At 42.5% G+C, this 12,034-nt stretch overlaps 1 protein-coding gene across 7 annotated transcripts in view; it reads right to left on the bottom strand.

Annotated features, from left to right (window-relative positions):
* The window catches only part of CRB2 (crumbs cell polarity complex component 2), a 79,916-nt gene that overhangs the window by 41,074 nt on the left and 26,808 nt on the right, over window positions 1–12,034 (bottom strand). The window contains exon 1 of one of the 7 annotated variants that reach the window (XM_026100836.2): window positions 3,831–4,002. The exons of the other annotated variants lie outside the window; for them this stretch is intronic. Within the exon in view, the coding sequence (XP_025956621.2) occupies window positions 3,831–3,903 (73 nt within the window). The 5' untranslated portion in view covers window positions 3,904–4,002. Of the gene's footprint in view, window positions 1–3,830; window positions 4,003–12,034 lie in introns of those variants that run through there. 7 annotated transcript variants of the gene reach the window in all.

Raw genomic sequence — 12,034 nt, 5'->3', positions numbered from 1 at the left:
CCCCTACACACCCCCAAGTCCCTTCCCATCAGCTTGTGTCTGAATTTCCTCATCTCATGTACAGGTGATGTCACCATTAAGATCAAGTATATTCATCTACTCTCCAGACCCTGCTGCCTAGTGAGTTTTTCAGAACTTGGACAACTTCCGTATTGGAGACTTACAGACCTCTTGGCAAACGTGGGATATCAGGAACGAGATTTGAGGGAAGAATTACAATGACTGATTGAAATTCTTTCTCTCCATTTTTCCATGACAACTATTTAAACTTTTGTACTCTTATGCAAATAGAATATAAGGGAGAAATAATATTTCAGTGAAATGGAAAATCTAAACATTATCGTTATCACCTGAGGCTATCAGCTTGTCAGATCTGACAAGCTTTGTGAAGACATGGCACGATGACAAAAACAAAAAAACAAAAAACCCTCAAAATAATCCACAAGCAGTGTAGGCAACCAGTAGATAGTACCTCTAAGGCAGTACTGAATAAACAGCCCAGCAATATGCTAGGGATCCCAGCAATGCCTCCAGCATCTTTCAGAAGAGTCATTTTTAAAAGAGCCTCGTCATTCTTTGCCTTTATATTATCTTGTAGGGTTTTGGTCGATTAAAGATGCCAACTCAGTCTCTTAGCCAGCCTCCAGTTTGGAAACTAATTATAAAACCTCAGCTGAAGACTCTGCACATAGTTCAGATTGAGGTCCTTCCTATCTGAAGTTTTAGATGGATATTGTGGGTTCACCTCCCAGCCTACAGGCACTGTTTGCATGCTCCTGGAGACCAACAGGTTCTAGGCCACAACATCGGTAAGTTAGGTTATTGGTGTAGCAGAGCTTTTTCATGACAGAGACATGTACCAAATCCACCAGAATAAAATATTTGTAAGGGATTTATTAAAGCCTAGACCACCAGACTTCCAATAAGACAGACCTAAGATGATGTGCCTCCGTTTCCCCTTGTGAAATAAGCATAATATCTACCCCCTCAAAGAAGCAGATTGCCGATTCCTGGCTCTCTCTCACCCAGCTTTTCCAGTGAATTGTTACAACTGTGCCAAACGGTGGGCAGCAATCCACAGGGCAGAGTGGTGCCAATAGTATGGACAGAGGCATTAATAGCATTAATCGGAAATACAGAAATCCACTTCAGGGAATTAAACTTTCTCTTAACACAGAAAAATAGCCAGCTAAACTTTTTTCATTATCTGTTCATTGCTTTGACACACGTTTGAAGATGTAACTCCTGTTATCCTGCTTTTAGGACCTGGAGAAAGACACAGGAGCTATAAATCCATGTTTTATGTTAGTATTGCATATACTGCCACAGTAACTCTTTGATCTTCCGTTCTTATGACAGCCCAGTATTTCCCCTTAATAAACACTCCTTCAAGCCAACCTTCATGGTTTACTCATTCTCTGATCTCTCAGCCATTTCCACAGATCAAACGCTGAAACAGGGGGTTTCCTGTGTATTCAGTTAACCGTGCTGATTCATAAGCTTTAATTTCTAATTCTTATTCAAATATACTGACAATCAACAAAGACAATGGTAAGACAGTTGAAAAGATTGGATTTCTTTGTTTCCATGCTTTGAAAAGAGCGTAAGATTTAAATTGTGTGAGAGTCAGAGCTAATCTCAAAAGCTTGCATTAGAGCAGACAGCAAACTGCCAGAAAAAGGGTCTGTCTTCACGTGCTCTCTTTCAAAAGGCGTCCACAGTATTTTCCACGCCAAAGGTATGTGAACTGCAGCGCTCATTGCTGGCTGGAGTTGTGGGAACAGAAATGAGTAGACGCTCAGTTCTGATCTCCAGAATCTACTTTAGGAGATAACAAACAAATTAAGCTGAGAGCTATTCTGCCCATTACAGAGACAGCAGGAAAACCAGAGTTATATGCAGGCTACATACTACTATCATGCCAGAGTTTATCTTAAACAATTGGAGTTACTGTAAATCAGGTAGCAGGACTGTCCAACGGTTACAGCTTGCAACAGGCCATCTGGATAATCAGAATTTTCTCAGCAAATTCTGCACAAATAACTTTGTCTCTCTGTGCTTCAATGACATTTAGACTCAGTCAACTAGAAATAACAAAGAATAGTCATATAACTCACTATGGCACGAAATGGCATTTCCTTATGCCTTTAAAAATTCTACAGGTGCCACATAAATACCACCATTCACTGCCGTTAAACTCCGGCAGAATTCCTCCTGCAAAATAGGAGCAGGTGGAAAGACGATGGAAAGCGCAGTTTTTCTTGAGCCTTGCTAGCTATGCCAAGATGTGTCATCCACATGCGCTCTAAAATAAAAAGATGTTCTCAAGAAATTATTGTTCTAGAAAAGAGCTTTACCAAAGAGTGAAAAGCTATTAGTACAATGGCAAAACGGCCCAAATCCCCAGAAGCATGCCAACCCCTTCACAGCCCCATACTGAGCAATACGGTACATGCAATGGGCCTTCCTTCTGCACAACACAAAGCCACCGTAATTGCTTCACACTTCAAGCCAGTAGCTATGGTTACGAGATACAAAAGACAATCCTGCCGCTTCCCTGTGGCCAGAGGAATTCGAGGCACTTGGAGCCAATGCACCAGACAAAGAAGCTCGTACAAGGAAGAGAAAAAAAATCAGGCAAAAAGCAAAACATAGTTCAACTTTCACATTCATCAGAGCACAGCAGAGCAAAGTAAATTTAGGGAGGCTTCAGAAAGGGAAGAAAAAAAACTGTTGGAGGATAAAAAGAGAAGTTGAAAACTTTCTCCCACTCTCAAAAAGACAGAAACATTATCACCTATTGATGTGAGAAAATCCTTACGGATACCAGAAGACAAAAGGCACTTTGAATGCATTTTATGCATGTTCCCCATATTTTATCTTCACTTCTCATGCTGCCCTAGCTGGGTGGGAACCAGACAGGACTTTTATATGCCAGCCTGGCAATACTGAGGAGGAGATAAGGAGGCTGGTTCAATCCCAATCATACCTTCCAGTAAAAGGCTGGACATCTTCCTGGCATGACCTTATAATCCATAGATGACTAAAACAGATGTCTAGGCCCAGCAGATCTCCATACACCCACTCCAGAAGAAACATAGAGATATCTATTCTTTTAGGGAGCATAAAAAGTTGTACACAGGGGTGAATTTTGGAGCCCAAGAGACATTCGTGTGAACTTGCAGAATACTAGTATACTCAAGCATATACTTTGACTATACAGTAAGTTTTCAATGCTGAAAAAATAATTAAAAAAACCCAGTATGATAGACTCTTTTGTTGCCTCATCATTTCCTGCACTTTCAGGAAGGCTCTGTTTTCTTCAAAATTTCTAAGTGAGAATAATCAATTACTGCCTCCTTTCTCCACATTTTGTACCAAAGATATCTGACAATTAAACATACTGATATACTCCCCTCGATACACCCCTCTATTCCCTAGAGACATTCCTAAACAGAAGAGAATGAAAACAGACCTCTGCGTTTCTTCTGTATGGACACAGCTGTGAAATTCAGAATATTTCATTGGAGAAAACGGTTACTATAATAGCTGAATACTTAATTACACAAAAGTGCACACATTCCTATCTCTTGTGAATAAACACATATACACATGTGCACAGCAAGAAAGAGAAAGAAATAGAGGGAAATATACATCTAGAATGAAATGGTTTTTTATCTTCCAGAGAAGAAGTTTTCAAGCTCCAAATCTAACTGTGAGAGTGATGTTTTGTTCATCTACCTTTGCAACACAAGGGTAGATCATAGTCTTGATCCAAAGTCACTGCATGTTAGTTGGGTAAGAATCAGGCACAGAAGGCAAAAACTTACCCCAAAGTAAGAGGAAAAGTAGCAGCAGGAGAGCAGCACTGTACACCTTGGATGTAGTTTTCTTTAATTCCATGACAAGTCTAAGAGCGGCTGTTCTAAAAACCTCAAGGGAGAAAGAGTAGTTGCAAGCCAGTGAAGAGCAGCCCTCCCCACATCACGGACTTTGGAGAATTTTCCCTGCCACGGGCACCCGCTCCATGCCCCGCCGGTTTGGGGACTAGCACTAACGCGGTGGACAGAGTCGCTGTCCACTTCCAAACGCTTTACTCGTGCTCCTGGGACGGAGAGAAAATGCTGCCTGGATCGCACGGATTGAACTGCACAGGGCAAAACAAGCTGGAGCCACAAGGCACAGCAGCGAAAGCCCTTACACCCAGCATTTTGAGGAAAAGCTTAGACTGGTAAAGATGGCGAGACAGTGAAGAAATGTGTGATCCACGGCACAAGGCAGAAAGGATCCTGTGGGGTTTTTGGTTGGTTGTTGTTGTTGTTTTAACTCCCCCTACCACTTCATTAAGAAGCTGGACCTTGTACTTCCCCCATAGCTGTGACAGGAGCTCAGAACCTCACCAGCTTAGGGACCGACGTAGTCAGGGGTTCAACTCTAGGATTCAGGTTTCTGTATCGCTTACTATTTACAAACAAAGTCCAGATGAGGATCAATCACGATTTTCTGATAGAGGCTGCTTTGTTCAAAGAGAAAACAAAACGAAAGACACAAAAAGCCCACTGTTATACCCCAAGAGCAGAGATCTACACCAGTCTTTGCTGCTCTCTCTCTCATATCATTAGATATATGAACCCATAAGATACATGAACCCATAAGACATACATGAACTACCTTCTTCCCATTAAGAAACAGCTATGGAGATCAACAGGAGAAGAATCTGTACAACACAAGCATCAAATCACATCGCCAGCTTTTACAGTGCATGTGTTTAGGAATCTGGAAGTGGAAAAAATTGTCAGCGTCCTCCATTGTTTCGTGAGAGTAACTGGAAACAGAGCTCACACTCAATTGTGACCTACTAAGTACCTGCAAATCCACGTCACAATTGGATTAAACTAACCCTAATGAGAATTACATACACTACCTCACCCTTCCACTGACAACTAAAAATAGAAGACAGGTAAGATGCCATACATATGCCTAATTTAAACATGAAATACACAAGGGAGAGCGAGGGATCAGTGCAGATAGAACTATACTGTACAACTATTCCAGTGTGTCACTGGTTTCCTTCCTTTCCAAACTCTTTGCAATAATTGTGCCAGACTTCAAAAACAAGCAAAAATGGTAAAAATACAGTTCCTATTTTGGGCAAGATATGAACTAAAATACAGGTATTCTGCCATCTAAACAGAGATTTCCAATACCAGATTCATGCAAACCTTCCCAAGTTTTAACCTGCAAATGCAGGATAATATACAACAGAATGAAGATATTTCCAAGCTGGAGTCAGCACTCCATAAATTCTAAAACTAAAGCTGAAATGAGATAAAAATAAAAAGCAAGACCAAGAGCACAATGGTATGCTACAAGTATCAGAGTAGCATAGGTCTCTTATGGTCTTATGTGACATAGCCTGTGCACAGAGGGGTATGTGAAACTATAGCAGTGCTTCAACTAAAGCTGTGAGATTTCCAAATTGCTTTTGCCACTACTAGTATATTTGTCAACTGTGAAATCTTTTAATAGCAAAAGAAAAAGGCAAAAACCCCTGAGAATCTGATGAAAGCAATAGCAATCCTGCAATGAGTATTTTATATTGTCTCAGTCTCCTTGCAGAACAGACAGAGGCAGATGAGCCACCTAAAGGGAAAGGGATATTTACAGCATTATTTTTACCTTAAGTGCAGAAGGCAGAATGTAGTCACAGCAAGAGTGTTTTCACCACTAAAATACCCACAATTCAGGAACAAATGGTTCATCTCACTATCCTGCCTTGAAAACCTCCAAAGATGATATATCATGTGTTATCAACCTTATCTGGACCACCCTGCCCCCACCTTCATCTCTGGTGTCTTCAGTCTGTTTTCTCAAGATCAGCCTCAGTATTAGTTTCTTGCCAGTTACTACAACCATCTGGAACTCATCTCTCTCTCTTTAGAAGACAGAGGAACACCATTTTGCTGTCAGGGGACTTAACCAAGCTCTGACATGTGCAGAAACCTTTTTGCTCAGGAATGTTTTGCCTCACCTGTGTGAATTACTCTGCTAACAATTCACCTTTTCCAAATCAAAGCAAGCGAATATGAACCCATCTCTCACTTTACACTGCAAGAAACCACCACTCCTCCTCCACTGAAATACAACCAGTTCTGTAACTCAAATGCAGCAATACTTCATAACACTTGGGAAATAAAACTACCCGCATTACTGCATCCAGTGACCACTGTGGGGTAAATGTACAGTTGCCTTCATTACTCCGCGCAGTAACAGGGTTCTCTATCTGAGAAAGCCAGACTTCTGTCCTTCTCCACGCAGCGCGGCTTTATACAACATCCAGCTAGTAGCCTGGCAGGTCAGGACACCAGGAAAACTTTGCTCGCACCTATCAGGGAGACCAAATGATATAGATAAGGGACAGTGTGCCACAGCTCTGTTTCCCAAACACATGCAAATCAGAGCAGGCTGAATTTCTGAGAATTCAAGTGCTGAGGCCATGGATTTGAACACTAGCATCAGCAGAGAATACACCATGACCTCACAACATATATACACGTGTAACTGCAATCTGCTGGAGATTTCTACATGTCCCAGAAGGTGAAAATAATCAACAGAGGTCTTATCCACACATATCTAGTGCTATCTTCATATCTCTCTGTCTGTGTGGCAGAGGCTTCTGGAAGTCATTAGCCTTCTGCTCTTTGCCAGAGCTTAGAAATCCCTGGGGACAGCTGCACCTCCTATACCCCAGTGCAGGCATCTTCAACAGTCACCTTCTTTTCTGCATGGCTCACACATGCAGGAGTTCCTCAGACCCCACTCAGTCTGCCCTACAATGCGGAAGGGCACAGATGTGGATGTTCCCAGATGTGCTGGCTCCATTTCCACAGGGGCTGAGCAAACATACATCGAGGCCAAGTCCACTGTATTGCCCTAAAAAGTCTGAAAAAACAAAGGTAGAAAAGGAAAAGGTAGCAAAGAGCTGGCAGATCCTGCTGTGCCATGAGAGGAAGGATACTGCTGAAGAAAGCTGAAAGCTTTTTCTCTGAGGGTAAACACAGAAGTCCTTGATGGACTATTTCTGCATTAACCTAAGAGAACATGGCCCACACACTTTCCACTCCAGCATAATCAAACGCACCAGCAGGCTGCAGACATTTCAGTTGTCTGATAATTCCAAAAGAGAATGTTCTACAGAAGCCATCTCAGAAAAGGCCATATGGAAAAGGGAAACATCTCTCTTTACAGCAGCTACTTCCAAGCTGGTTGTTCCTCCTAGCTCAAGTCCCAGCCCTGTTATGACAAATGCATGAAATGCTACCACTGAAAATGTTACAGCATTCCTGAATGTACAATGTCACTGACATACTGACTGTGCGAGCAAGAGTTCAGCTAGCAACCATCAACATTAACCTGACAGAAAGACCAAATGAAGGCTGAGATACTATGATGTCTAGACTAAAAAGGCTTTTGAGCAAGAGATCCATTAAATCTTTTGTGGTTTTCATTCGAATGGAGTCTGTAAGTTCTGCAGATGGTGAGGACTTTATTCTAATAGAGACATTAAATATTCAGCTGCAGCTACCTGCTGAGTGACTTCCTTTTTCCCACCTGCTAATTCCCTACTGCACTCACTCCATTTCCCTCAGCAAGGGGAATTTATGAGAAAGGTCCTAAATTGCACGAGACCTAAGTCTCCGTGGGAGCATCTCCACTGTCTTACGCGTGGGGGTTTGTTACACCAATTCCATTTTATGAAAACTGAACATGTCCTTCAGGTAGACTCAGAAGCCACAAGTTACTATTAAAAGCTTTACCTAGGAAACAATAGTATACGGTTCTCAGCCAAAAGCTTCCAGGGAGAGAGGTGAAACTCTCATGCCTGTGTTGCTGTCAGGCCACACATGTTGTGGTTTCTGGGGTGTGTAGTAGTTTAGGAAAGATGTTTCTCCTGAAAAAGGGTTAATTTGTTCTCAAATATCACTGTTAGCTCTTAGCGCATACAAGACGTCTGCTGGGACTTAAGGCTCATTTAGTGTCACTCCAAGCCCAAGCTAATGAAGCCGACATAGGTCAAGATATCTGCCTTCATTATAGTAATCAAAATACCTTAATCCAGCGTCTACCTATGAGGATATTAGAATTTAATTTTCTAACATTCACAGTTGCAATTGTAATGGATTTTGCCAGTATAAACTGCAGACCATTTCTGTGCCGGGCCCTTGGGCATACAAAAACCAGTGCGCGTATTAACCAGCTTAGTCCAATTAAAGGACCTTAATGCAAGTCTGTTAAGGCCCTGATTTGTTAGGCTTGACTACGTTTCCAAAGAAGGAGCACAACTGGGTGGATTTGTTATCTAAAGCATAAGCTCCAAGTCCTTAGTCATCCTCACTAAAGCCTTCCCCAAACTGGTCATGGTTTGCGCTACCTCTGCATCGCTGCAGTCCAACGTCCAATCTGCTCTTTAACATAGTATTAAAATTAAAGCCAAAGGACACAGCTGCTTTCGTCTGTGTAACACTCATTACAAGAGACTTAAGGACAGCATAACAGCAAGGCTTCTATTCTCAGCTAGCAGACAGGAAACTTTGCAAGCCGGAAATGCATGCCATGAAAATGGGGCAGCAGCAGGCAAACTGGATTAGGAGAAAAGGGAAGGAGCAGGTCTGGGGTACTCAACAGAACATTTATCTTTACTTCTTCTATGCATTTTTCTACACTACTCATTAAAAAATTCTCTGTATTTTTCTACACACAGTTCAGAATGAACTGCACAGCAAAGTACCTAACTAAAACACTCAGCACTTTCTATTCAAAAAACAGTGTAAGCTTGTATAAATTTCACAGTCTTTCCTCACACAGGGCTTAGCATAATCGTAATATTGCAGACCGAATACTAGAACTTAGAGGAGTGACATGATGGCCAACATCACAGGCAGAAGCTGGTCAGACTACAGGTGCTCCCCCCTCCAGTCCTGTGTGCAAATCACGCCTGCCTCCGAGGAGAGCGCCTCACCTTCCCCCCTTACAGCTCTGAAACCTAACCACTGAATACAAATACTCTGCTCTTCTAAACTAAGCAATGCATGCTAACGGGACCAAAATCTTCTGATTTTTTTCCCCAGCTTCATCATCTAGGTGTTATTAGACACAACCATCCACAAAGGAGCCCACACTAACAGTGACAGAGGACTTGGAACTGGGAAAGAAGAACTGGTCAGGTAAAAGAACAAACTTACAGTTTCAGTGAAAACTAGTGTGAGGGAAATTACTGCTCCAGCTTGCTCTTCTGCCTTCAATCACAGCTGAAAAATGCCAGTTACACTTAAAAAGCCTTCAGTTTTTGGTATTCCAAGCCTAGAGACTTCTGCAAACTGAAAGGTTCATATATGGTTTGGTGTGGTAATGTTTGAGGGTTCTCCAGGGTCAAATGTGACTGGAAATTTGCTCTTTCCTATAATGACCAAAGTTACTGCCCTTAAAACACATTGCCACCACTTCTCTATTTGGCTGCTAGATGCCCCTTCTGCACTGCACAAATTCAAGCAAAGGACATCATGTGAAAACAGATCTGAAAAGAAATTCATACATCTGCAGTGCTGCCAAACTAACGCAACTAAACACAGCCTGAAATGCTGTAGGACTGTGCCAAGCAGCATACTGAACACTTCATGAGACCCGCTCCAGCATGCGCACATCGCAGGAGCCACAGAAGAGTTCTGCATGCAAACTAAAACTTCAGAGCAGCTACTGCAACCAAGCAAATCACACAGAAATTCCAGAAAATCCTAATTGCACTTTCTGGGCACAATAAATTTAGTTTCCCATCACTGCTCATCAGAACCACTAGCAAGTAAATCATGCTGCTTGCTACCCAGACTTGATGAACTACAGAGTATCTAGCATCTGACACAGGTCAATCCTGGATAATGGCAAAGAAACAATCAACAGGAAAGACATAGCAGAAAGTCTGCTGTTTCTCACTACACAGACTCAGTGGAGAAACGTGATAGATGGTCACAGTCCTGACCCAGCTGCACTTCCCTGGAGCGATGACTGATTTCAGATAAAACTGTAGTGTTCAGGAAGAAGAGAGATTGGCAGCTCAGCAGCACAAAGGCAGAATTAACACCTATTTATGAGAATTTCATAGGAAATAGCTGTCTGGATTAAGACTTAACATAGGATACGTACTGCATAGGCATAGGTTTGGGGTCTAACTCTTCCACAGATGCAGCCCTGAAAGCCTGGCCATTAGGCGCCATCCTGTGGCAAGAGACTCTGGCTTCTGCAATGCACCAGACACAGGAATCAAAAAAGGAAAAGGATTCATGTCAGTCACACAGCTACAAATAGGGAAGGAAGCCTCTGTGAAATCCTGCCTTAATTCAGAAATTGGGGGAAAAAAACAGGTCCTGTTAAAAGAATATCACTTCTACAGAGAAAAGAGATCTTACTGCAAAATTTCTAATCAAATAACACCAAATAACAGCAAATTCGGAGAAGACTGCTCTATTTGTCTGATTATCTGAGGTTTGGGGGTTAGGATCTGAGGGGTCAAAGATGAACCAGACTTGCTGAAGTCTGAAAACATCTACTCTGCCTCGTAGCAGCAGCCCCTTGTGCAGAGATTTCCATAATGTGCCTCATTCCCAATAGGAACAGGCTGTAAAGGCTGTAACAAGGATATCCAGTGTGTGCATGGTACCCATAGCTGCTTCTGCAAAGTATGAAGCACTTTACTACAGCAGGGTCTGCATCTCTTGTGAAGATGGGGGCATGCTTCGGCCAAGTCATCTCTAAGGAAAGTTACAGAAGTCAGGCTCTAACCACGTATGCACCTTTTGATCTATGCAAGACCCCGCTGGAGGACTGCAGGTCAACTCTAAGCCCCTTTGATCCTCTTCCATTGCTTACAGCCGTCTCAGTGGAGGCAAATCCCTTCCAAGGGGCCCCTCTTGGCAGATGGGAGGATGAGAATACTGATCAGCTAACAGGAAGCAGCTAACTGAACGTAAGAAAGGTCTCAAGAAGGATTTTCCACTGTAAAATGTTATAGGAGGAAGAAAGATTTGTCCAATATGTTGCCTGGATCTAAGGGGGTTTTGAAGCTGTTCTGAGTATTGAGGGGACCTTTTTGGTGCTGTTTATGTCAAAAAGATTGAAAATGCTTACAAATCTCTTTTTACTATGACTATCATTGAGCCCCTCAAGCCACTGGAGGGCACTGTTGGGCAGTTTTCTGACCTACAAGCCAAACCACAGCTTTGAAAGGCAACCATCAAAACTGACATGTTTGTTTTAACTGGCTGCGCTGCAGAAAACCCCAGAATGGTATTGATGCCTAGGGCACTTAGCAGGCTTCAGGGGAAACACTAAATGATCAGCCAGTACCAAAGGAACCTACAATCAGAGCCAAAGTAAGGGAGCTATGCCGCAGCAGGGCAGGTAAGCAGCCCCTCACTGAAAGGAACCTTGTAATGCAAGTTTACGCTCTGTGAAGGCCAAAGAGGGGGTGGGGGAAAGAAAATTTTGGAAAAGCCCCCAGCTGGACCTGAAAAACAAACACATCTGGCTGCACTGTGTGAACACCCACAGCTAGCGTGTTCTCAAGCAGAGTGTATCCTCCAAGTCCCACCACATGCTGTATATGACACCTACCTCTTTGCCATGGAAATCACACCTTTGAACACTGCATAAATCAGCAAGCATTGCTTCATTTTCTTTTCAGATGTAATCTCTGTACTCTCTCACAGTCTTAATGCATATAGTCTGCTCTGTAATGAGGCCTCTGGGAAAAACTAGGCATTGTTACTGCAGTAGGGAGCATGAAGTAAAATGAATACAGACCATGGAAGTGTCAAATGCTGGAGAATAAGTGATTTTCTCCAAGAAAGCAGAGGGACTCACTTTTGTGCATTTGCACCTTAATGAACACTCCATTCAAGAAATACTCTATTATCTCCAAATCTATTCCAGGTAACTAAACAGACACACTTACCAATTTAAAGACAAGGGACAATGTACAGAA

Source organism: Dromaius novaehollandiae, chromosome 20, assembly GCF_036370855.1.
Source record: "Dromaius novaehollandiae isolate bDroNov1 chromosome 20, bDroNov1.hap1, whole genome shotgun sequence".
Classification (NCBI taxonomy): domain Eukaryota; kingdom Metazoa; phylum Chordata; class Aves; order Casuariiformes; family Dromaiidae; genus Dromaius; species Dromaius novaehollandiae.
Note: the sequence above shows the minus strand (reverse complement) of the source record. Positions and strands in the feature narration are given on the sequence as shown.